The sequence below is a fragment of the Dama dama genome, chromosome 32 (genome assembly GCF_033118175.1).
Source record: "Dama dama isolate Ldn47 chromosome 32, ASM3311817v1, whole genome shotgun sequence".
Lineage (NCBI taxonomy): Eukaryota > Metazoa > Chordata > Mammalia > Artiodactyla > Cervidae > Dama > Dama dama.
The window spans coordinates 14,811,629-14,839,085 of NC_083712.1; the positions used below are offsets into that span (position 1 = coordinate 14,811,629).

The window sequence follows — 27,457 nt, forward strand, 5'->3', positions numbered from 1 at the left end:
TCTTTCCGTCTGCTTACCACTTCACCATCAAGTGTTCAGTGCCAAGAAATTCATTCTGTTTCCTCAGTGGCAAACTGGCAGACAGAACCATCAGACAAAATCCACTCTCTTGAGCCAATCAGGGAACTGAGATAACCTAGCCTTACCCTAGGAGAAGGAAGGTATTTACTCCAAGATTCATCTCAGTGACAGCACAGACTGGATGCTCTGTGGTTGTCATTTCAGAAAAGCACCCCCAAAGAGGCAAGGCAATCATACTTTGTGAAGATATTTATACAAATTTAACTCTTTTTAATACCTTTTTATGTGTACCATTTTAAAAGTCTTTATTTAATTTGTTGCAATGTTGTTCCTGCAGGGTGTTTGTTTGCTTGTTTTAGCTGTGACCTATGAAGGTTCTTAGCTCCTTGACCAGGGATCAAACCTGCATCCCATACATTGGAAGGTGAAGTCTTAACCACTGGACCACCAGGGAAGTCCCTTAACTCTTGCATATAAGCTTCTACCATTGTCTTTTCATTAATTTGGTGAAAGTATATTTTCATCTTTTAGCTATTCTGGGATGATTTCACTAACATGTAGAATGCATATTTCTATCTTGTGCAAATTAATAACATCTAGACCAGATATTTGCACATTAAAGTAGCAACAATAGCCTGTTTAATAAAGATTTAAACATCAAAGTATTTGAGCTTTGAAAGTATTCAGGATGAGTTCATGTGATATTATACGGCATTTAATGCCCTGTGTACCAAAGTCCTTTTTACCCAGTGACTTAGGTATGGCGTTTAGGGAATGACCATCATGCCTTGGTGGTCTATGGCTAGATATGTCCAGGGACAGACACAAACTTGGCACACAGCACAGGTGGAAGTGTATTACAAGCAGACCTACAATACACAGCCTTCCTATACTGAATGATCAAATACCTTGGATTTCCCCCAACTGTCTCAAAATCAGACATCCATATAACATCCTGTTCCCACACTACAGAAATCAGGACAATTGCTGGTAAACTTATAAAAAGAAAACATGTAATAAATTAGGTGGGAAAGAGCTGAAGAATCACGCTGAAGAATATCACTGTTTCTTCATATGCTGAGATATTTTGAGGACCAAGTTTTAAGGTGAAATAAATTACAAAATAAATGGCTAATTACAATCTTTACAAGTACAGAAATGGTAAATTACATCTTTGTGGTTTACTCTAAAATACTCATCTCCTCCCACTCTGTCCAAACCAGGACAGTACTGAAGTTGACCTTGCTGAGAAGTCTGACTTTTAAACTCTGAAGCATTGCTATTTACACAGGGTATGCATCTGAATAACCCCTCTTTCATTACATCCATTTTATAATAATTGACTTCTGCGTTTGAGTAAATTTTCTACTGCATTAAAAAATTAAAACAGCAAGTAAAAAGTAATTGTGTTATTTACTTGATAGTTCATTTCTGCCCCATTCTGGTCTTACTTTTAATAGGAATGCTTGTGAGCAGATTTGAAATGAAGGAATTGCTAGGACACTTCAGGATTATCTCTCTCTCTCTAATTGCTAGCTTATTTGAGAATAAGTGTATAAACAATGGAAAATCCAATTTTATATAAGTTTTTTATATATTATTTCAACAGATTGTCTAAAAATATTTAACTTGGTAAGAAAGAACATGTAAGCCATTGATGGCAGCTTGAAGAACCATTAAGAGGTAAATGTGTATGTCTGTGTGTGTCTCTGTGTGTGTGTGTGTATCTAAGCATGACCACTGTTTACACTGCTTGCTCTGTTTGGAATTCAAGCCAGAAGAGCCAAGATAACTGTTATTAGTGTATTTTATAAATGCTTCTGAGTAGAACAGTGATGGGTGCTTACATAAGTTAAGTGGTCATCACTATCATCATCATAAGTCCAGAGCATATAGAGGAGCTCAGACAACATACATGGGTGGTCAACAAGTGAGGAGAGCAGGCACTGCCAGGCACTTTGAGGAAGTCTGAAGTTTCTACAATATTTCTCTGTTTCTCATGAAGTTCTGGACTCTCCAGCCAAATGGGTCTGCTCCCAGTTGCCCAAACACCCACTGACTGCACTGGTATTACTGGCCTCTGTCCTCCGCTCTCACACTTCAATATCCAAAATATCCCTCCCACCTTCCTTTCTGTAACCAGCATTTAACCATTTATCACAGCTGACTCAACATCACCCCACCTTTCCCGTGACTGCCAATGCATCCCCTAGAAGCCTAGCCGATGACTTCTGGTAAAGCAAGAGACTCTTACAAAATGTCTTATAATTGTCTGCATTTGTAGATTAACTCATTTCTGGTATTTCTAATGAGTAAGTTTCTTGTTTCTTCAAAACAATGATATACTTGTTATAGACAGGAATCACTCACTCTACGTTTTTTGCATCACTCACTGCATAGTAATTTCCTGTTTAGAACTGAAGCTGCCACTAGTGAGGATTAATTAAAACATCCCTGAATTGAAGTAGATTTAAATACGAGAATTTGGAGTAAAAAGTATATAATCCTGGTTCTAATGGGTAAAGTAAAAGGTATGGGTGTCCACAGGGCCTTCTTTTTGAGTCTTTCAATTTTCCTTCCAGGCTGTTATGAGGCAACAGGTGACTGAGGAAGAAAGCCCTTTGGAAGAGAATAGTTCTGCCTTCCAATCCCTTATCACAAGCCCTGTGGATTGCATAAACACAGATTCCAAATTTTTTCAAGAAACCCAGTACATGTGCATTTTAATTCTCCCTCCACACCCAGCAGGGTCTGTGGCAGCATCTCATAAATAAATATATTACTGTTTCTTCAGTGAAGCTTAGATATATTCAAACTTAGAGGGTAAGTAAAGACTATACGTAGCTTTATGTCAGATTAGGTCAAGGTTATAGAACCAAATACATGTATGAAAATGAGTTCTGGGGTTTCAGAAATGCAGAAAAGGAATCATCAGGGATCCCTTCTAACACTTGACAGCTACTGGAGTGCTATCAGTACCAGGAAAGGGTGAGACCCCACCAGCAAAAGGTATTTTCAGGCACCTATTTGATTCTGTGATGGATGCCCAATAAAGCAAATTAAATGAATGCAATTTTTCTCTAACAGTTAAACTACAAATTAAGTAAATTAATTGTGGATAGGAGCCTCCTGAATAATTTGCATGAGTAAATTTCAGAAGAAAGGATGGCACTGACAAATCTAAAATATTTACAGTAAATTTTAGCATTATACTATAAATCAATCATTATCTTATTGTTTAAAGTTCTCTGCTACGTTAAGATTTACAATGTGAAAAATCAATGATAACTTAATTCACAACTACTACAAATCTGAGGTGAAAAATTGGTGTTTTGCAACAAAAAGTAGACCTTTGAAGTATTTAGAGAATGAAGGAGGAACAATATAACAGGTGAAAGAGGCTACAATGTAATGTTTAGAAGTTGGAGGAGATATCATTCCTCTGCAACTAAAGTCTGTTCTTTCAAACCCAATAATTCCTGAAAGGTCATATGACATAGGTAAGGTCACTGTATTTCACTGAATTTATGTTAGTGGAACTTAGAAACAGGAATTATTTCTAAATTGCACAGTTAGTGCAACTTAGAAATCGTAATTGTCAGAAATTGTTGTCAGGCCTCTATCTCTGCAGCCATTCTTCTAACAGTACTATGGATTAGGCCAGTTATGATCCACCTTTAATCAGAGAGTATCTTGGGGTGAACCCTGGAAGAAAGTCCCAGTTTCTTGCAGATTGTTCATTGAGGGGAATGTAAGAGGGGATCCTGACTTCAGAGCAATACTTCCTCTGCCTCCTTGCATACTGGTCTACTTACAAGAGGAAGAGAGTAATAGGCCTTTAGCAACCCTGAAGGCTCTAACCCATTACCATGCTTTTCTAAACTACATGTTGCAAAAGATTTGTTTTTGTTTTTTTTTTAAGGAAAAAGCTCTATTCTTGCTCCTGGTTATATCATTTGAGTCTTAGATTCATCATCTTTAATAAAAAATATAACACCTATCTCATGAAGATGTAGTGGAAAACAAAATGAAATTAATGTATAGGTAATCACAACATTGCAGATATAACCTAAACACGTGTTGTTTAAACACCTACTCTCAGTGTAGGTATGCATAGTATCCAGGGGGTGATCCGAACTTGTGAAGACCCTTGTGGTCACCAAAAATGACAGCAGTGCTGAGACACAGCAAGTCCTCATTCCCTCACACCTGCATTTATTGAATTCAAAAAATATATAAGGATCTAGGTATTTAAACTCTAACTCAATAAAATACTTCAATTTTTTGGAATGAAAGTGTATTTCATGATATGAAGTAATTCTTCCTTTTGTTAATCATAAATCAACTTTTAAAAACAAACTTCAACCACAGTGAACTCTTATCTAATCTCATGTTGGCAAATAATTGTAGTTAGTAATCCAGTGCTTTTTTTAGGTTTTCCAGTTTTTTTGTTTTAGTTTGCTCATAATTTTAAATATTTCCTCTTTTTATCCCAACATGTCTAGTTAATTTAAATTACATAATTAGGTAAAACTACATGCCTTACTTTTCTGACATTGACTTGCTTGTACTCACATCCTTGGGAAAAACAATTTAGAAGTTTTTAGTAAATCATACTAAAGCCCATAAATTGGTTTCCCTTGTGGCTCAGCTGGTAAAGAATCTGCCTGCGGTGTGGGAGACCTGGGTTCCGATCCCTGGGTTGGGAAGATCCCCTGGAGAATGGAACGGCTACCCACTCCAGTATTCTGGCCTGGAGAATTGCATGGACTATTTAGGCCATGGGGTCGCAAACAGTTGGACAAGACTGAGTAACTTTCACTTTGGGGCTTTGAGGGTGGGGTGAAGAATGGGATAGTTAACCATGATTCACACCTTGTGAGCTGTCTTCTATTTTAATATTAAAAAAATAATTCTGAAGTGTAAATTAACAAAAATCTGCATTTCTTGGGGATTATGTATATGTAGTGTCTTCTATTAACCTTCTGAAATCTCTTAAGGTTTATGTAGAGCACAGAAAATTAACAATTAGCTCCTGATTGTTATCAGGGCTTACATCCAATTAAGGCACTTGTTTTGTACACTAGGGAGAGACATGGAGTCTTTGGACCATGTCTCTTGGCATTTTCAAGGCAAGGACACCGCAGCTTCGCTGAAGGCAATAATGACACGCCCTCTCGAGTTTCTACTCAACCGCTGGGGAACACTTCAGTGAGAGAATAACACTCTGCTTTATGGATGGTCAACCATGAAAAGCCAACAAAATTCATAAAGGTTTTCACAGCAAAGGAAAAATTTAATTAAATCACCAATGAAGACAGTTTTGAAAATTAAGAATAAATTAACTCCAACCACACAGAGAAGTATATAAACACAGGCACACGCACATATATAGTCCCCTTCATTCAGGATCCATCCAACAGAGTGAGGGACTCTTACACAGGCTCTTGGCTTATCAGGATAGGCTTCTAACTGTACCTGCTATTTCACAGTCTCTTAACTGTAAACCAAAGTAAGTTATCCTAGGCAGTAGAGAGGAATTCTCTTCCTAAATCATACTTTTAAGAAATAGTTTAGCTCTGAGAAAACAGAAAGTGAATCAATATCATGAAATCCAAGGCATTTAAGCTGCAGGAAGCATTAGTGGTTCGAAGACTACATTTTTTTGTGGCATTTGAGGACAGGAAGACATTCTTATGGCAGTAATTTTACCAATGTAAATATCTGTGTTGAAAATTTTTTTACAAGTCACATAAAACACTCTTATCTGCACTTTAGTGTATATGTTTTTACTCCATAGTTTTTTTTCCTTGACCCCACTGAATGACAAATTCCAACATTTGATTTTTCCCCCAAATTTAAGTACAAAGGTACTTTTTTTTTTTTAAATCAGTCTTCTCAATCTTAAAAGTGTATTTCAAAATAAAACTGGGAAGGCAATTTAATTTGTACACATTCAATATACGCTAATCAGTAAAGTAAACTCAAGGTTAGCAGTTACACACCCCCAGCACTACTCCTGCCATCGGATGAAATAAAGTGTTGCAATCTAGTTCCAGCCAGGGGGTACTGCAAGTGTGTGAAGTGAGACTTCCCATCTTCTGTGGAATATGAAACTTTTCCATGAATTCAAGAACTTTATTAAGCATATTCTCCATCCTTATGGCAGATCTGAGCTTTTAAGGTAAACATACATTTTTTTTTTTTTAGAAGAGCAGACACAAATAATGAATGTCTCCAAAGCATCTTGGCAACATTTTTCAGGCAAAGAGTTAAACATCTCATTGAAAAACAAACAAGAAAATCCACCTTACTTTTCAGTTCTTGACCACATTTCAGAAATGCAGCGTTTACTAAGTCGAAAAGCCATGCTTGATGGTGATTCGAGATCCTGTTGCATCTCAAGTTTGACCAACTTCTCCAAGTGAATCTGAAGTCTGATGCCCTCAAGCCCAGTTACTAATTCCACAGAAGAGGAATACTCCAGAAAAAGCAGCCTCGGATGACTGCTCATCCAAGCCCTGGGAGCTGCTGGGGTCCCAACTCACTTGTTAGGGAAAGAAAGAACCCTCCCCGTGGGTTAACCGGGGCTCCAGCACAGCTCTGCTCCCCGGCGGGGACCGCTCTCCAGCCAGCTGGTTATAGGAGCGCTGTCACCAGCCACCTTCCGAGCCCTGCACTCGGCGTAAATTGCTTTCCTATTTAGTAACAACTTTCTATGAAAAAAAGGAGAAAACTTTACTCTCAGAAACTCTACACGTAGCTCAGCAACTTTGGATCCAACGCACACAAGGTGAAACACAAGCCCATCCTTTGCGCGGGTTCTGGGTCCTCTGCGACCCGAACCTCCCCCGCCCCGGGGTCCCGATGGTCCCCGCAGCGCGCACCCACCTTGGCCTCGCCCGCGTCCGGCTCCGTGTCCGAGAAGCCCAGTCCCGACTCGAAGGCGGCGGCAGCGGCGGGCGCCCGGCGCGGACCCGGGAGCAGCGCAGCGGCCAGCAGGGAACACGCCAGAGAGCAGAAGCCCAGCAAGTGCATGGTGGCCGGGCCGCGGGCGCGGGGGCCGGGCGCCCCGGCGAGGCTGCCTCGCGGCTCGGCCCTGTCCCCGAGGGCCGCCCGGGACCCCGCGGAGCCGGGGCGGCGGCAGCGGGTCCGGGCTCGGTGCTCGCGACGCTGCGAGCCGCTTTACCGCCGGCGCCCGCGAGCCGAGGGGTCAGGGCAGCGCCTCACAGGAAACCGGACATCCGAGCGCCCGCGACCGCGGACCGCGAGGTGAGGCGAGGGCGCGGGAGGACGGCGCCCCGCTCGGCGGCTCGGGGAGCGAGGGGTGGCCGAGCCCAGACGCCCCGCGAGGCTCGCGCCCTGCGGCGCCCCCGGGGCCCGCGAGCCCCCGCCTCCCCCTCCCCGCGGCGGGGCGAGCCGGGTGGCCGGGCGGCGAGAGCGGCGGCGGCGGCGGCGCCGGGCGGCGAGGCCGGGGAGCGCGGGGTTGCGCGGCGGCGGCGGCGGCGGCGGCGGCGGCGGCGGCGGCGGCGCAGGGGCAGGGCATGGCTGACGCGCCCTCTGCCTGCGCTTATGTGAGAGAAAGCGGCCGAGGGAGGGCGCGTGCCGAGCCCGGCCGCCCTCCCCGCGCGCCGGCCTTGGCGGCGTCTCCCGGCGCCCGCGCGGCCCCTCCCCCGCCCCCCGCGGCGCGAGTCCCCCCGCGGGGTGGGAGGGGGCCCCGGCCGGCGCGCGGGCTCCGAGGCGCCGGGCTCCAGGGACGCGGGCGCCCCGGCTCCGGCCCCGGTCCCCCGCAGACTGGCCCCGGGCCACCCGCTTGAGGGTCAGGGGAGCTCCAGATTCTAGAAGGTGCGAGAAAGTCGGCCCGGGGTAGAGAGCCCGCCGGGCCCCTTTTCTCCCCTCGGCGGGCGACTCGGGGCCCCCGGGGGATGGGAATGCGGGCAGTCGTGGGCTGAAGGCTCCGGAGCAGCCGGAAGCCCAGGTCTGTGGCCGGTGGGGCCGCCGGGGCGCCTCAGGAGCAGCGCCTGTGGGGCGTGGGTTTGAAGGAGGGAGCAGGACCCGGGAGCCACGTGTGAAGCACGTTGTCTGAGGTGAAGTCCGCGGAAGCCCAGGTTGCTCCGGGTCGGAAAAGTCAGCAGGGGGCAGAGCGCCCTGCTGGCCAGCGCTCTCCTTGGCTCGGTGGCCTGGGTGCAGACGCCCTTCCGCTCAGGCTTCCTTAGCGCCCCGAAAGTGGGAAAGCCCCACTTTTACCTGGGGCGACTTTTCAATACACTGATCATAAACTCTCAGGTGATGAGGCTTTGAGTCCACCCACAAGTTCTGAAACTCCGCTCGAGTAAATCCCTTATTTACCTGACGCCTCAAATCTCCTCAGTGACCAGGAGCGACCCACCCCGCCCTGCGTGACCGCCCGTCTTCGTTAACATTTTTGATGGTCAGCGTCACGGAAAAAGTGTTTTCTTCCACCCATCCATTGCTTTGACTTCTGGACTTGACTCCATAAATCAAACCTAACTTCCTTTTGTGAGCTCTTCAAACCATTTATAAATGTCTGTCATAGTAACCCCCCTCCCCCCACCGCGAGCCTTTTTTTTTTTAAAAAGACCCCTCAAAGTTCCCTCTTCAACCGCAACCTCATTTTGCATGTTCTTCAGCTAGTATATTCCCCAGAACGTGACTCAGAACTTAAAAGTGTTCCAGCAAGCTTGAGAAAATGGCCTTCCTTGCCCAGATATCATACATGTGTTGATGCCGCCTCGGATTGCCAGTTTATTTTCTGGCAGTCAAATCAGTGTTGACTCACGTTACACTGAAAATTAACTAAATTTCTCAAATTTTTTGTTTACCCATGTACTGCTGTTTAGTCATGATCACGGTTCTCTACATTTGTGAAGTCGGTAGACGGTGCCCAAGATTTGAGCTGTATTGTTTGTCTTATTAGACGCTGCCCTCTCAGCGTTAGTCCATCATTGTAGCTTGTTGAATGTTTGGGAAAGCTGAGGCGGCCGGGGTAGTAGTTCTTTGATTATCTTCCTGCTCTTTGCCTTTTTGATTAATTTGCTATGTTTGTCTTCAGATAAAATATCTTAAAGGGAAGAGCTAAGGACAGACCTGGGTGGGATTTAAGTAGATACTGGAGCTTCCTTTTAACCATTCTAGTGAGTCTCAACTTTGACTGCACCTGGAATACCAAAAGTTTTCAGAACCACACCTGAGTGTGTTTGCACCTGTGTGCACCATCATGAGACTCTACTTAATTGGTCTGGGTTAAGATGTGGGCCTCAGGATCCTGTTAGACCAAGTTGAGAATCTCTGGCATCTCCAACTGGAGCCTGGCTTACCCCTGACAACTGTGAAATCAACAGAATTGAAATATATCATAGTAAGTATATTATTTGTTTTATTTGAAATAGAGCAATAATCACTGGGTTTTTTTTACCCCCCTCCTGCTATGGTTATTAAGTACAGGAAATGCTGGCAAAATGTATACTTGAGTGGGAAAAAAAAATTGATGATCTCAGAAAACAGTCCTGCTTTAGTTGTTTCAGGGCTTATCTGTTTCCCTGTTTGTATGTTTTCAGTTTTGCTTGCTTACCCTATGGAAAGTACTTTCTACCACCAGTCCACTTTGAAGTGTGAGAAGTGCATTTTTCCTGGTTTATGAGTCCTTTATTAGCTTCAGACAGCACCTGTTTCATAACAAGGCTTCTAAACAATGATTTTTCAAAAAGTGCCCCCCAGGGGGAAGAAATTGAGAAGGGGAGTTAGGGAGCAGTGTTCCTGTTGCCCTCTCCCCAGACCCCAGCTGGAGCGACACCTCTTGTCTGCTTTAAGTGTTGGGTTTCTGTTTTGTTTGAAGGCATATAATGATTATAGGATCTTCATTCTGTGTTCTCCAGTATCCATTCTGACCTTCTTTAGTTTATTTCTGATGACAGTTTTTCTTCATTTTTGCTTCTTAAATCTTACTTTGTTGATCTATTTCAAACGTCTTTAGCTGAATGCTTAGACTAAAGTTTGTCTTTTGTCTATTTTCTGATGAACTTATTTAAAAAACATTTCCATCTAAATTTTGCCACTTTTGTTGGGCTTTCTTTGTTGAGCCGTTGTAAATTTATCTTAATTTCCCTATGACCCTTTTTCTTTACCTGAAAAATTATTTCATGTTTGTAATTTATAGGCTTATGGAATTTTTGTTATTAATTTTAATTTTATTTAATTGTACTATAAATGATATTGATTTTAGAAACTCAAGCTTTCTTTGTGACTTTGTACATGGTTGATTACTGGAGATAATTCTTCGTGTGCACTCTTTTCTTGGGTATCAAGTTTGAGCTTATTAATTTTAGTATTGGAATCTTGGTTGGAAGTGAGTTGTTAAAATCTTGTTACAATTTTTGACTTTATTTTCTGTTTCTAACTGTAATTCTTTCAGTTACTTCTTTATATAATTTGATGCTGTATTGCTAGTCTGAGATGTTCATGATGACATATTTATTAATCTAATTTTCCTTTAACTAGTGTATAATGTCTAGTTTTGTAACTTCTAATGATTTTATTTGGAATTCTGCTTTCTCTAATATTAAAATCTTAGTCTTTGAGAATTGAGACCATCTGTGATTATGACTCAGATGAAATGATGGACTTATATCAGTGTAATTTAATTGTTCCTTCTAGAAAGCTTTCAAGCTTTAGCCTGGAAAAGATAAGATTGTAAACTAATAATTAAGTCCACTCTTGCTTCAGCAAATGCCCACAAATCTATATATTGAAGACAGTAATCTCACGCTGCCAAACAGCCTGCTTATCAATAACAGTTTGCTTATCAAGACCCTCACTCCCCTATGTCAGCCAACCCTAAACTACTGCCTCATGGACTTTGCCCAGCCCTACTTAGCTCTCTGCTTTTGCAGACCTACTTTATCCTTCTTGAGTCCCCAAATACTACAGTTATTCTGTTTCTGACTTAACTCTCTTGAGACACCCTTTTAGGCTCTGTCAGATAGTATTCTCTCCTACTGCTGTAAGTTCTACTAAATGAAATGTAACTTTTGTTTGTTTAAAGGTTTGCTGATGTTATTTTGAGAAGTTCAACAACCTGCATGTCCTACCAAGATCCTATTGATACTTCCCTGGCTGCTGAAGCCCAGGACCTTTAATTCAGAAACAGGGAAAACAATTGAGGCCTTCCGTGATGGGGTAAGTCTCACAGTGAATCTCAGTTCCAATTTTCTTCATTAGGCTTCCAGATGCTAAGTGTATTGTATCCCTTAAGATCCCTTTTCAGGAATGCTTTGATTCTTTGATAAAATTTGAAAACAGTGTATCCCTGGGGGAAAGCTGCCTGTTACTACCAGCATTGCTTTTGTCACTACTCTTCATTATTTCCTGTTGTTGGTTGATAGCAGGAAGTTCATGTTCAGACCCTGTGCTCCACCCCAAGGAGGACAGACCGAACACTATGCTTTATCAGCATTGTTGAGAAAACTGCCCTGAGGTTGCTGAGGCTGGTACTGCGGGAAAACTGTAAAGATGTGGCCGGGAACAGGAACTCAAGTCTCAGAATACCTTCAAACATCTACATGTAGGTTCTGCAAGTACAATTAGTTATGGGGTTTGAATGTCCTACTCAATACATGCTCATTTTCAAGGTGGAACAAAATTTTGTTTGCTGCAAAGGTAGGTTGAGGGAAAGAGCAAATAAGCCAAGGTGGCGATGGTCAGGCTCTCTCGCCCCACGGCCTATCGCTCTTGCCTCATGTTTTGTAAATAATGATTATGTAACACCTGAGATCATTTATATCACTGCACACACACAATCCCCTATATAAGCATCACCTGAAAAGTTCTTGGAGTGGGGCGGAGGGGGTTGAGTCCAGCCTAGTTGAGATGGGTTGAGTTGAGTTGCATAGTCATCATTGTTGCTGTGTCAGCCATTAGAGAGTAAAGCATGTCTGCCTTGCTGCTGCAAATAAAGAATGTTTGCTTTCTTACTGCTCTCTGCATCTTATTCCAGTTTGCTTGCTTGTCTGTCCTGGGTTCATCGAACAATGTGCACAGTGAAATACAGCTAGACAGTTGGTGTAGTTAGGAGTGAGCAGCAGGACAGTCTGGTTCTGATGGTAGGAAAAAGTTGCATGTCTTTGTGTTTCCAACCTGGAGAATTTCAACCTCCCTCTTCAAGAACAGAGGCGCTCATTGTCCTGGGATAGTTCCTGGAGGACTCTGTGCATCCTTGATGTTTACTCAGAAGTCATATCGTCCTTGTCAGTTCCAATCCTCATGAAAAGCAGAGAAAGTCAGTTGTGTTTTTAAGCTCAAATGAGGACTCATTGACTCTCATCATAAAAGCACGTCACAGATTTTTCTTTACGGTTGGGTATTTCTCCCCCAGTTTTGGGGCTCTACCTTGCAGATGTGACAAAACTCTGTAAGGAGTTCCTGCAGTAAAACTAGTTTTATCACCATCAGGTATGAGTTGCATTTCCTTTCTATTCTTGAAGTAGCTTCTACATGCCCTAAGAAACAGAGACTTTGTCATCTGGAAAAGACACCATGGGGAGAAAAAAAAAAGGCCTAGGACCCACAATGGAAGGGAACTCTCAGGTAATTTTGACTGCTAGAATAGTAGATAAATTTGAGAAAGTGAAAACCTAGATTCGTGTGTCCCAGCTAAAAAAGACACGGGGTTTAACCCACTGACAACAGAATTGACATACCTTTAGGGCATTTAAAATGAGAAATTCTTAAGAATTTTTTAGAGACAGGTGGTCTTTGGATGGAAAGAACTTCCACCAGCGAGCTTTGTGTCAAGGTGGAGTTTGCAAGACACAACCAGCTTCCACCCAAGACCTACAGAATTAGAATTAGATGACTGTGGCCCTGCTTGCTTTCTTTCTTAACCTGTTTTTCTTTAGCTATTTTCTTACATGACTGTAGCCTTAAGGTTCTGCATAGTTAACCAGCCGTTGTTATTTCTTAGGGTTTCCCTGGTGGCTCAGATGGTAAAGAATCTGCCTGCAATGTGGATGACCGGTGGAATATCAGAGTCTCTAACTTTAATATTATTTCCTCTCTCTTTAGTCCTTCCTTGCTATGACTCACATACTGGAGAATGTGTGTGCAGGTTTTGTCCCAAACAAAACAATAAAATTCTATGCTTTTAAAAATTTTCTTCTGGTGGCTCAACAGTAAAGAATCTACTTGTAATGCAGGAGACCTGAGTTTGATCCCTAGGTCAGGAAGATTCCCTGGAGAAGGAAATGGCAACCTGCTCCAGTATTCTTTCCTAGGAAATCCCATGAACAGAGAAGCCTGGCAGGCTACAGTCCATGGGGTTGCAAAGAGTTGGACATGACTAAGCGACTAAGCAACAACATAGTTGATTTACAATGTTGTGTTAGTTTCTACTGGATGGCAAAGTGAATCAGTTATACATATATTTACTCTTTTGAACTTTCTTTTCCCATTTAGGCCATTACAGAGTATTGAGTAGAGTTCCTGGTGCTATACATTAGGTCCTTATTAGTTATTAAAGCCCTGTGCTTTGCACACATTTCCCTGTGAGGGCTAGCCAGCTAGTGGCAATCTTTTGTTAGGAATTATTTGGTTTTATCCATAATTATACTCAACCACAAACTGGCTTTTTGTGTGAAAGAGAACACTATAGCACAAGGTAACCAAAATTAAAAACTCCTTAGAAAGAGAGGTTTCTGCCTACATTGAAAGCACGCCCAGGGACTGTTTCTCAGAGATAACGTCTATAAACAAACTTTCATGGAAGAAAGACTCAGAAAGGGAACCAGGAACAGATGGTTTATATTTAAGACCTGCCTCACGTTTACAGATCTTACACAGAAGGCTTACTGTGGAGGTGACCCTTGACTGCCTGTCAGTCTACCCTGAGTGACCCTTGGTGAATCTCTCTTTTCCACGTGGGGCTAATATGAAGAGTATATTAGTTAATACTTACATAAAGAGGGGCTTCCCAGGTGGCACTAATGGTAAGGACCCCACCGAGCAATGCAGTAGACATGAGATGAGTCGGACATGACTGAAGCAACTTAGCATGCACGTATGCATAAAGAACTTAATAATAGTTGGCATTTAATAATCCCTCACTAAATTTTGGATGGAGCATGAATAACAGTTACAAATTAATGTATAAATTATTAGTGTCATGTCTGATATATTTATCTTGATTTCTTTTTATATTATATTTTTTTCTGTTCTTCCACTCATGTGTTTAAATGATTGTTAAAATAGATATAAAATTCTAACAAGGACCATTGTTTCTTAAGCAATTTGAAAATGTTCTTCTGTGGTATTCCTCCATCAAATATTGCTACCAAGAAGTCTTAGAATAATAATTTTTTAATAGCTATAAAATGCCTATTAACATGCCTGACTGTATTTTTATGTGTTTCACATATTTTAGTATATTTAGCACTTCTGATAATCTTATTACATAGAAATTATTATTATGATATTTATATAAATGAGGAAACTGGAGAAGTTATATATCTTGTCTACTTTTAGAGCTAGAGCTAGTGTTGGCCAGACCCTGGATTCAAAGACCTATGGCTCTAGCATCTAGGATATCCAGCACTACATCCTACTGCCTCCTAAATAATGTTGTTATGATGTTTTGACTGGTAACATGATCTGCCATTTATTGTTGTGAACTTTTAAAATGCTTCCTTTGTCTTTGATGTGACTTAGTTCAGTTCAGTTCGTCGCTCAGTTGAGTCTGACTCTGCAAATCCATGGGCTGAGCACACCAGGCTTCGCTGTCCATCATCAGTTCCTGCAGCTTACTCAAACTCATGTCAATCGAGTTGGTGATGCCATCCAACTATCTCATCCTCTGTCATCCCTTTCTCTTCCCACCTTCAATCTTTCCCATCATCAGGGTCTTATCCAATGAGTCTAAATTCTTCTCATCAGGTGGTCAAAGTATTGAAGCTTCAGCTTCAGCATCAGTCCTTCCAATGAATATTCAGGACTGATTTCCTTTAGGATGGACTGGTTTGATCTTGCAGTCCAAGGGAGACTCTCAAGAGTCTTCTCTAACACCACAGTTCAAAAACATCATTTCTTTGGTGCTCAGCTTTCTTTATATATCGTCCAACTCTCACATCCATACATGACTACTGGAAAAACCATACCTTTGAATAAATAGACCCTTGTCAGCAAAGTAATGTCTCTGCTTCTTAATGTGCTCTCTAGATTGGTCATAGCTTTTCTTCCAAGGGGCAAGCATCTTTTAATTTCATGGCTGCAGCCACCATCTGCAGTGATTTTGGAGCCCAAGAAAATAAAGTCTGTCACTGTTTCCATTGTTTCCTCATCTGTTTGCCATGAAGTGATTGGACTGGATGCCATGATCTTCGCTTTTTGAATGTTGAGTTTTAAGCCAGCTTTTTCGCTCTCCTCTTTAACATTCAACAAGAGGTTCTTTAGTTCTTCTTCACTTTCTGCCATATGAGGGTCGTGTCATCTGCATATCTAAGGTTACTGATATTTCTCCCAGCAATCTTGATTCCAGCTTATGCTTCATCCAGCCCAGCATTTCATATAATGTACTCTGCATATAAGTTAAATAAGCAGGGTGACAATATATAGCCTTGACATGCTCCTTCCCCAATTTGAAACCATTCTGTTCTCCCATGTTTGGTTCTAACTGTTGCTTCTTGACCTGCATACAGATTTCTCAGGAGGCAGGTCAGGTGGTCTGGTATTCCCATCTCTTTCAGAATTTTCCACAGTTTGTGTGATCCACACAGTCAAAGGCTTTAGCATAGTCAATAAAGCAGAAGTAGATGTTTTTTCTGGAGCTCTCTTGCTTTTTCTATTTTTCCAATAGTTGCTGGCAATATGATCTCTGGTTCCTCTGCCTTCTCTAAATCCAACTTGAACATCTGGAAGTTCTCAGTTCACATACTGTTGAAACCTGGCTTGGAGAATTTTGAGCGCTACTTTGCTAGCATGTGAGATGAGTGCAGTTGTGCAGTAGTTTGAGTATTCTTTGGCATTGCGTTTCCTTGGGATTGAAATGAAAACTGACCTTTTCCAGTCCTGTGGCCACTGTTGAGTTTTCCAAATTTGCTGGCATATTGAGTGCAGCACTTTTACAGCATCATCTTTTAGGATTTGAAATAGCTCAGCTGGAATTCCATTACCTCCACTAGCTTTGTTCTTAGTCATGCTTCCTAAGGCCCACTTGACTTCACATTCCAGGATGTCTGGCTCTAGGTGAGTGATCACACCATGGTGGTTATCTGGGTCATGAGGAACTTTTTTGTACAGTTCTTCCATGTATTCTTGCCACCTCTTCTTCATATCTTCTGCTTCTGTTAGGTCCATACCATTTCTATCCTTTATTGAGCCCATCTTTGCATGAAATGTTCCCTTGGCATCTCTAATTTCCTTGAAGAGATCTCTAGACTTTCCCATTCTGTTGTTTTCCTCTACTTCTTTGCACTGATCACTGAGGAAGGCTTTCTTATCTCCTCTTGCTATTCTTTGGAACTCTGCATTCAGATGGATATATCTTTCCTTTTCTTCTTTGCCTTTACCTTATCTTCTCTTCTCAGCTATTTCAAAGGCCTCCTCAGACAACCATTTTGCCTTTTTACTTTTCTTTTTCTTGGGGATGGTCTTGATCCCTGCATCCTATACAATATCATGAGCCTCCATGCATAGTTCTTCAGGCACTCTGTCTATCAGATCTATTCCCTTGAATCTATTTCTCACTTCCACTGTATAATCATAAGGGATTTGATTTGGTCATACCTGAATGGTCTAGTGGTTTTCCCTTCTTTCTTCAATTTAATTCTGAATTTGGCAAGAAGGAGTTCATGATCTGAGCCATAGTCATCCCCCGGTTTTCTTTTTGCTAACTATATCGGGCTTCTCCATCTTTGGCTGCAAAGAATATAATCAGTCTGATTTCAGTAGTGACCATCTAGTGATGTCCATGCATAGACATTGGGCATAGACTTGAATTACCATGATATTGAATGGTTTGCCTTGGAAATGAACAGAGATCATTCTGTCATTTTTGAGATTGCACCCAAGTACTGCATTTCAGACTCTCTTGTTGACTATGAGGCCTACTCCATTTCTTCTAAGGGAGTCTTGCCCACAGTAGTAGATATAATAGTCATCTAAATTAAATTCACCCATTCCAGTTCATTTTAGTTCACTGATTCCTAAAATGTGGATGTTCACTCTTGCCATCTCCTGTTTGACTATTTCCAGTTTACATTGATTAATGGACCTAACATTCCAGGTTCCCACGCAGCATTGTTCTTCACAGTATCGGACTTTACTTCCATTACCGGTCACATCCACAATAGGTGTTGTTTTAGCTTTGGCTCCATCTCTTCATTCTTTCTGGAGCTATTTCTCCACTCTTCAGTAGCAGAGTGGGCACCTACCGACCTGGGGAGTTCATCTTTTAGTGTCATATCTTTTTGCCTTTTCATACTGTTCATGGGGTTGATGTGACTGGAATTTTGTAATAATATGTCCATTGTGATTTATTTATCATTTCTTTGCACACTTTGGGATCTTTCAGTCTGAGTTCATGTTTGCTTATGTGTGTTTGTGTGTGATTGTTGTTGTTATTCAGTCACTTAATCGTGTCCAACTCTTTTCGACCCCATGGACTGCGGCACACCAGATTTCTTTGTCCTTCACCATCTCCTGGAGCTTGCTCAAATTCATGTCTGTTGAGTTGGTGATGCCATCCAACCATCTCATCCTCTGTTGTCCCCTTCTCCTCCTGCCTTCAGTCTACCCAGCATCAGGGTCTTTTTCAATGAGTTGGCTCTTTGCATCAGATGGCCAAAGTATTGTGTGTGATATATCTATGAAATTATGGGTCACATGTCTTCAAATACCTTATGCAAACTGATATATTGTCTCCTTGTATTTTTCTAGAACTTATTGCGTATAGATATTGACATTTTACCTTTATTTTCATATGTGTTAACTTTTCTTGTATTCATTCCATCTATTCATCCTGTCTTCATGCATTCTAGAACTTTTCATATGATTTGAAATACCTCCTATTGTTTATATCAATGATTCTTCTGTTTCTATGTATATATACATATATAATTTTTCTGCCATAATATACATGTTTTATAATTCACTTTTTTGACAGTTTTCTATGCTTTAATTATTAAAGGATTTTTGAAATTCCACCTCTCGTCAATTGTGATTGTATATATCATACTTTCACACTCACAAGCGAATATTGGAAAATCAGTTATTGAGTATGATGTTATGATAGAGAACATTTTGATCAACTTTTTAAAAACATATAGTTTATAAGCATGAGTGATGTAATCATTATAATTAGCAAATTATTGGGACCTATCTCATAACTGATTAGAACAATTGTTGGTCTGCCACTGTTTTAAAATATCCATGTTCTTATATAATTGGTTTTAAACTGCTTCCTGTGGGAGGCAGTTTATTTCACAATATTATCACAGCCCCACCTTTCAAGGTTTATTTCCATTTAATTTCCTTTTATGTGTCCTATTTTCCAACACTGCTTTAAGAATTTTTATTCGCCAATCACAATAGATAAACTATCTCATATCTGGGAATTTTGTTAATGCTATTTCTATGGTAGGAACAATTCTTTCCAATCTTGATGTTCATTGAAATACTTTTGTTAAGGTCATGGTCAAATGTTCCTTTCTAATCTATCAATGAATTCTTTTCTCCTTTTGTATCTGAGCACTCAAATATAAATCTTTACTTTTGTATCTCATCACCTACATGCATGTTTATCTTTTTGTGTGCTTACTTCTTAGGGGTATTTTCTCACTGATTAGCATATGGCCTGGGCTATTATAAACATTTCATAAATGCTTGAACAATGAGTATGTCTTTTATTTCTCTGATTAACAAAAGCACAGTTGTTTCTTCTCATTGTCTTTCTTCTTTGCTCCTCCTCCTCCTTCCCATCATTATTCTCCACTTTCTTCTCCAAATCACAATCTGATAAAAATTATATTTTCCCCTGTCTTACTTAGTCCTTGTGTTTAACTGTAACCAGTTTGAATGTAGGAACTGAATCTCACTCATCATTTTCTTCCTTGTAGCATTAGTGCAGTGGTGTGTTGAATGTAATTAAAAGTGAGCAAGTAATTTGAAACAAAAACTTATTTATCTATTCGTCTATCTATTGATTGATTGATTGATTCATTTATTATTTTGACAGATTTTTTGAAATATAAGTAACATACTACAAATGGCACATCTAAACTATGCACGTAATGGAAACCATGCAGTATGTACTCTGGGGTCTGATCTCCTCAGCATTTGGTTATTTTGAGATTCATCCATGTTGTTGAATACATGTAAAGTTCACTCCTTTCATTGCTGATTAGTATTCTGTGGTGTAGACAGAGACAGCACTCCTTTGTCCCTTCACCTGCTGATGAACATTTGTGTTCCAGTTTTTGGCTGTTACAAGCTAAGTTTTTACAAACATTCATATTCGGATCTTAGTGTGACAAGAGGACAAAGCTCTCATGAGATGATCAATATGGTTTTTCTTTTTTAGCTGCTTAATATGGTGAGTAACACTGATTAGTTTTTAGGTGTTAAACTCACTTTTTGCTGCTGGAATAATTCCAAGAGTTTGTGTAGAATTTGCACTTTTTTTTCTTTCTTTAATGTTTGGTAGAATTCAAAGTTCAAGCATCTGGACCTTAAGTGTTCTTTGTGGTAAGATTTTTAACTATAAATTCAATTTATTTAGTAGATGTAGGTCTGTTCAGATTATTGATTTCTTTTTGAATGAGTTTTGGTAGTTTTTACCATTCAAGGATTTCTTTCATTTCACTTAAGTTGTCACACATTCACTGACATAACATTTTTCATGTCATATTTTTCCTTTTTAAATATGTATGGTCTATCATGATGGACTCATTCCTGATATTAATAGCTTATGCTTTTCTTTTTCCTGATCAGGCTGGCTAGAGGCTAATCAATTTCATTGATTGTTTCAGAGAACCAACCTTTTATTTCATTGATTTCTCTCAATTTTTTGTATTCTATTCTATAGATAACTACTCTTCATTATTTTCTTCCATAATATGTTGGGTTTAATGCATTTTTAAAAAAATTTCCTAAGGTAAAATATGTCCTTAATTTGAGATATTTTGTCTTTCATAATATAAAATTTTAGTACTATAATTTTCTAAGTACTATGTTAGCCATCTACCACAAATTTTAATAGGTAGTGCTTTAATTTTCATACAGTGAAAGTTACTTTCTAATTTGTCTTTTGATTTCTTCTTTGACACATGTTATTTATAATTGTGTTTTATAAGTTCCAAATATTTTCCAATGTTTTAGAGTACCTTCTATTATATTTGATTTACATTATGAACAGAGAACATACTATGACTTGAATCTTTTTAAATTTATTAAGCCTTGTTTCTCTGGCTCAGAATGTGATCTACTTAGGTAAATGTTCTGTATACACTTGAAAAGAATACATATATAATTTTTTGTGGTAGGGTGGAATTTTCTATAAATGTCAATTCAGTCTAGTTGATTGATAGTATTGTTCAGTTGTTCTATATGACTTCTGATTTTTGGTCTACATGTTCTATCAGTTATTGAGAGAGTAGCTCTAGTACTTCCAGATGGGTTTGTCCATTTCTCCTTTGCAGTTGCATCAATTTTTTTCATATATTTTAAATCTGTCTTGTGTATGTTATAGTTCATTCAAAAAAAGATCTTTTTGAGAGTGAAAAGGGGCTCTGATAATAATTACACTGTAACAGTAGACATAAATCTCAATTGTCCTGGGAATACTGGTACATTTATTCAATCTACTTAAAAAGTGGCAGAGATCTGTTTTTTTCTGATGTAATATGAGTCTGTAGGTGAGAAGTACTGGGCTCAGTGTGGTGGCTGCACTTCCTCCAAGGTCAGAGCTGCTCTGTCTCTCTGCTTTGCTGTCTGTCTCAAGGCTCCTATCTCAAGGTTGTCCTATTGCTCTTAAGATAAGAGCTTGAATTTCATGCTCAAAGCCCTAGATTTCTCATTCTCACTGGTCATTAAATTACAAAGTTCTGCATATTTTCTTTACCCAAACTAGTGCACTGAACAAGAAAGATTCACAGTGTATAATTAGAGATCCCTATTATTTTTTTCACTAGTACCTGCTTAAACTTATTGCTGGCAATTGCATGAAAATTAACCCAGTCTCAACGAGTTTTCTGATCACTGTTAGACAATAGTCTTCTAGTTTCTTCTAGACATAGGAACGGTCTGAATTTTGTAATTTATTACTCTAATTCAGTTTCATAATCATATCTGAAAAAGAGTTCCTGTCTTTGTTAAAATTGCAGCCTTTCTCCACTACTGGTCCTCTTGCTGTCTCACTACCAGTGGCAGGAAAGGGGTGGATGGAGTTGCTCTATGTTGCTGCTCCTCAGCCCCTGTCTTGCTAGCTGCAGTTTTTGATACTTTGAAGTCAAGACAGGGAAAGGGAAAGGAAAAGAGAAGAGGGGTATGGGAGCAAAGGAAGAAAATCAGCTCTTGACTCTCACTACCCTGATAGCCTGCCTGCAGTATTCTCTGAGCTTGGCCGATGTGCAGAGCAAATCCCTTGTACCGAGGCAGGTGTTACACCTGCAGTTTGCCTGAACTGCATGAATTCATTACCTCTCCAGCTGACAGCTTTAACTTAATTCTCAGCCAGATCCCGTAATGTCCTGTAGGAATTCACAGTGATACAATAACAGCATTAGATTTCTGCTTTGAAATCAGTGCCCTACTACAGTGCTGAAAATGGAATGCAAGGGTTCATGAGCAAATAAGAGTCAGGATATGATAATGAGAGTTCAGTCAAGATAGGACGTAAGTCGAACCGTGATGGTAGAAACAGAAATGGAAATAGCTGGATTCATTCATAAAAGTAAAAGTTTATAGAACTTTGTGTTTTCTTGGACATAAGAATGAGCAACAAGAAAGTTTTAGAGCTAAATCTCAGGTTTGGGCTTTTGCCATTGGATTGATGATGGTACACACAGCAAAACATGAAAGCTGAATAGGGCCTGGTATATGCAGGAAAATTACAAGTTCCATGTTAGATCCATGGGATTTTGGTTACCAGTTATTCATCCATGTGGAAATGATGAATATTAGTGAGAATACTAGATGAGATCCCAGAAGAGAAGCCTGGACTGAAAATAGATTTGTGAGTCATCAGTGTGTGATGATTAGAACACTAGGAGATGAAAGTGACCACCTCCAGAGAAAGTATTATGTGTGAATGGAAAAGTCTGTGACCAAGTGCAGGTGGACGCTATCGTAAAGAGTCAAGAAGAGGAGGATGAGCCTACACAGGAGCCCAGGGAGTGGCCTCTGAGTTAGACGGAGAGCTAGGAGATGGGGTTGCCACAGAGGTCAAGAGAAAGGAGGGTTTTAAGATACAGGTATCCACTGGCAGTCAAAGGCTGGCAGGAGAGTAAGTGGGGTGGGCTCTGAGCAGCGTGCACTGGAACGCTCTGCTGACTGATGGGAACGTTTTGGTTGGAAGTTGGTTTTGGTTTTACATTTTGGTTTTACAGTTGGAAGTGCAAGGCTTGTTCCAGTAGGTTGAAAAGACAAAAGGAAACAAGGAGATAGATACAATGAGTGTAGGAAATGTTTGAAACATGTGCAGAGGAAGGATAAGAGAGAATTCAGGGGTAACCAGAGTGGGAACTAAGGTCAATTTTTGCTATATTAGTCTTTAATTAAATATTATGTATGTGTTAGAATCATGTTGTCAATGAATCTGGAATTTTCATGGACAAATTTTCAGGATAAAATATAAATAAAATAAGAAGACTCTCATATATACAGTCATATACCACACGATCAAAAGTTTGTTGAGTCTAAAGAGGCAGGACCTCACATGTGGAGGAACTTCAGACAGGAAGGGCTGACCGTAAAGTTATAGGGCTGCTCTGAGGGCCAGCACCCCAACTGCCACATCGTTCAAGGGTGAGGACTGTGTGAGTAATGTGGAGATGACTTAAAGTATATGGGAAGGTGTGTGTAGGCTGTGTGTTCCTTAACTTAAATAAGTTCCTTTATTTAATGTATAAGGGTCTGGAGTATCCACAGATTTTTGGTAACCTTCGGCTTCCTGGAACCAATCTCCTTCAGATACTCAGGGTTGACTGTAATTTTTAAACAGCATTTCATGAATCCAGTCCCAAGATTTTATTACCCAAAATTATTAATGAAAATTCCTTCTTTCTTTTCATCTTTCCTTTTCCCTCCCTCCCGCCTTCTTATCTTCTTTCTTCTATTACTTGTCTCTTATCTGTCTCTGTATGCCACACATTTAGATACACATTCATCTATCCATCTGTTATCTGTTTTTCTCCCAGGGGAAAGGGTAGGGGATAGATTGGGAGTTTGGCATTAATATGTGCATACTAATATACAGGATTGAAAATAGATAATCAACAAGGACTTACTATATAATACAGGGAACTCTGCTCTATATTCCGTCATAACCTGAATGGGAAAAAAATTTTAAAAAGGAAGGAAACATTTATATGTGTAAGTGAATCACTTGCTGTAAACCTGAAACTAAAACAACATTGTTGATCAACTCTGCTCCAATATAAAAAAATTTTTTTAGTTTCTCACTTTTTTGCTACAGAATTTGTTAGTTTGTTGTATTGTAACAGTATATAAAGCTTAGGAAGATATAATGAAGAAGGACTAAAGAGTAAAGAATAAAAATATGTGAATAAGTTCACATATAGCTGAGTTACTTTGTCAGTGATCATTATTTGTAGTCAGTCAAATAGTCAAGTGGCTGTTTACGTTTAAATACAACCTTAAATTCATGACAGAATATATTTAACCATTCATTTTTTTCACAGGTTAGTTTTGAGGTTTTGTTTTAAAGAAAACAAGATATTTTAGGAATTTCAATATAACAAAATGGCATGCACACAAATATATAGTTGTTTTAGAATTGGAATGATTTCATCCATAGTCGTTATGTTTTAGGATACAGATAAGCTGCACAAGAAATAACAGGAAATGCCTCTTTTCTGAACGAACACTGTAAAATACTACAGATAACATCACTTGCCATTTGAGTTGAATAGGTCCTTTAGAGTTGACATGAACAATTACAGTGTACTTTATTTTTCCTACAGTAATCTATTGTTTAGTAAAATAACATTTATTTTGAGAGAAATTCACATAACATTGTCATGTTTAAAAATGATCGTATCTAAGAAGACATTAACAATTCTGAATTCTGAATATCTATAAACTAGTTTAAACAAAAGTCATGCTGGCAAATGAAAATCCCTTTGAGGTTATTGATTGGCAGAAAATATGGCATGAGTTTCTTAATTTTGAATTAATCTTTTAAGCTTGTGCCTTTTCACTTCTTTTCCATGTATAATCCGAGCTCCTAAATTCATCTAAATAGAACAAAAGAACACGTTGTGGGCAGAAGTACAGGTGGAAACTACAGATGTCACAGGCACAGAGTCTAGGAAAGCCTATATTCAAATCATTTTGAAATTAAGATACATAAATACTTTGCCTCAGAAACAACCTTGATAAGCTTTTTTTCATCACTATCTTTGAGAATTGTTTCTTATATTTGTCTAAAATAGTTCATCAACATCTCAAAGTAAATTTCACCTTGAATCCTCACCCATAGACAATCCTTTAAAGAAAGTTTACTCAACTTACTCTTAATTGCCAAGATAGCTTATATTCAGCTTCTTGTCAACTATAGTCTCTTGAATGTATTATTTTAGTTGATCCTTCTATATCTTTATTGGGTCTTTATTTTTTATTTTTTGTATTTATGACTTACATCACTTAAACTTTTACAAATAATTCAAAATTGATCCTACTATGTTTATATTGACCAAAACAATTTTTATTTCTGATACGACAGTAACTACAGAATTATTTAATTTTAACTCTGTTGAGACTTTTAAGTCTCTCTAGGACAGTGGATTTCAAAGTAGAGTTCCCAGACCAACAGCAACAGCATCACCTGAAATCTTCTTTGAAAAGATTTCTTCTTAGAAGTAGATGCTCTCAGCCCAGCTCCAGAAGTATGCTAAATCTGAAACTCCTGGAGTGGGCCCAGCAGTCGTGAACAAATCTCAGAGGTGAATCTGATGGACAGTGAAGTTTGAGAACCACTGATTTAAAAATCCCAACATTTCAAGATGAACCCCAGACCAGTTACATCAGAAACTCTAGGGGTGGGGATTGACTATCAGTGTTCCTTAAAATACTCCCTTGTCCTTTATGTGCAGCTTTGATTAAGAACCACTACTCCGGGAGGTAATTCCCTAAGTCTGAGATACTGCGCTGTTGATCATATCTGTGTTCCTATTTGCCCAATATCCTCTGTACCCAGCAGGTGACAGGAGCTCTTGTTATATAGGTCAAGGAAATGTACTAGCATGTTTAGACAGTTGAAACAGTAAAGCTTAGAAAGGAACAAATACTCAGAACCTGTTAATTTTAATGATCACTTTGGGATTAGTACCTCTCATCAGATCACTTTTGCTTTTGATACCCAAATCAGTCCCCAGATTCTACCTCGTACTTCTCTAATTTCCTCTTCTCCTCTCCAAACCCATATGAATTCTATTCCTGCTTATCTTTTTACCTGAAGGTTTTACTGTATAAATTCCTTTATCCATACTATTAGTCTTTCAAAAATTCATATCGGCTTATGTTTCTGTTTTGCTTAAATCCCGCCAGCAGCTCTTCACGGGAGATAAAAATGCATGTGTATCTGTGTAGCTGTTTTTCCATAGATTGCTTTCCAGGATGGCCTATCATCTAAGGATATTAAATCACTTGGAATTCTTTGAATGAACTTTGCCTTTGGTAATGTATAGCACATTTTTTATTTCTAATAGGTATTTCTTTAATGAATGAATAAGGCCACCATTTAGTGTGTTACAATATAAACATTGGGGGTTTTAGCTTCTGGTAACTATGGGCTAAGCCAGCTGCAGATAACAATTATACAATCTGTCTCATTCCCTTACTCCCTCAAAACCTCCAACTATTTGAAGTCACTGAGTGTGCTGCCAAAATCAGGCGGAAACTGGAGGAGTATCTACTTCCCAAAGACAAAATGAAACAGACCTACACTATAAGAAATGCTAATAGAAGCTTGTTAGGCTAGAAGGAAATTAAACAACAGATAGAACTTGGCTCTAGGAATGAATGGCAATCACCAGAACTATGAATATGTAATTAAGTATTTTTTAAAAATTAAAAATCTGTAAATGCTCACCCATATTTTATATTCTTAGACAAAGCAATAATTATAGCAATTTGAGGCATTTATAATGTGGATAGTTGTAGCATATTTAACAAGGAGAACACAAAGAGCAACTGTAAACATAACTGTACTATAGCAAGCTTCCTTTATTTCATATGAAGTAGTACAATATTAACACTAGGTAGATTGTGTCCATTTAAAGATGCATACTATAAACTCTAGAGCAGCTACTTTTAAAAATGCAAAGGTACACTGAAATGCCAATGTATAAATCAAAATGAAATACTAAAAAATAATTTAATTATCACAAAAGAAGCCAGAAAATGAGGAACTGAGGAGCACAAATCAAAGAAGATCAAAAGAAAACAAATAGTAAAATGGCAGATCTAAATCAAATTACAGTAATAATTATATTAAAAGTAAATGATCAAATATTCCAGTTAAAAGGCAGTAATTTTCAGACTGATTAAAGAAGCAAGACCCAACTATACATTGTCTATAAGAGACATACTTTAATTATAAAAACACAAATAAGTTAAAATTAGAATTTAAAAGAAAAAATGCTGTGCAGAATCTAGTAATAAGAAATCCAGAGTGATTGTATTAAATGTGGGAGAAAATACACTTCTAAACAATAAGTTTTGCCAAAGGTAAAGAGTGATATTGATAAAATTATCGATGTATCAGGAAAACATATAAGTTATACATATGTGTGATACTATTAACAGATTCAAAATACATGAAGGAAAAACTAACAAGATGAAATACAAATAGATAAATCCACAGCTATTGTTGGGAACTCCAACACCAAATTTTCAGTAGAACAAGAAGACAAAAAAATTCCATAATGATATATAGGATGTGAATGACACCATTACTCATATTGGCCTAATTGATGCTACTAATCATGTTTATTAATCGTGTGTGTGTGTGTGTGTGTGTGTGTGTGTGTGTGTGCTGAGCCCTAAAAATTGCCCTAATACATTTCAATTAATTTTCAGAAATTGAAACTTTCCAGGGTAAATTCTTTGGCTGTGGTACAATTAGATTAGAAATCATTAATAGTCTGATATCTTAAAGTGAAAAAAGCCAAACTATTTGGTTATTTTAAAA

At 39.2% G+C, this 27,457-nt stretch overlaps 2 protein-coding genes across 2 annotated transcripts in view; one reads left to right on the plus strand and one right to left on the minus strand.

Moving 5' to 3' along the window:
- Positions 1–7,074, minus strand: part of VEGFC (vascular endothelial growth factor C) — an 81,197-nt gene extending 74,123 nt beyond the window's left edge. The window contains exon 1 of the mRNA XM_061134903.1: positions 6,913–7,074. Coding sequence (XP_060990886.1) covers positions 6,913–7,059 — 147 coding nt within the window. The 5' untranslated portion in view covers positions 7,060–7,074. The remainder of the gene's footprint in view (positions 1–6,912) is intronic.
- A 1,781-nt stretch (positions 7,075–8,855) lies between these two features.
- The window catches only part of NEIL3 (nei like DNA glycosylase 3), a 476,510-nt gene continuing 457,908 nt past the window's right edge, over positions 8,856–27,457 (plus strand). Inside the window, exons 1-2 of the mRNA XM_061134902.1 lie at positions 8,856–9,400; positions 11,084–11,217. The gene's annotated coding sequence lies outside the window, so the exon portion shown is untranslated. The remainder of the gene's footprint in view (positions 9,401–11,083; positions 11,218–27,457) is intronic.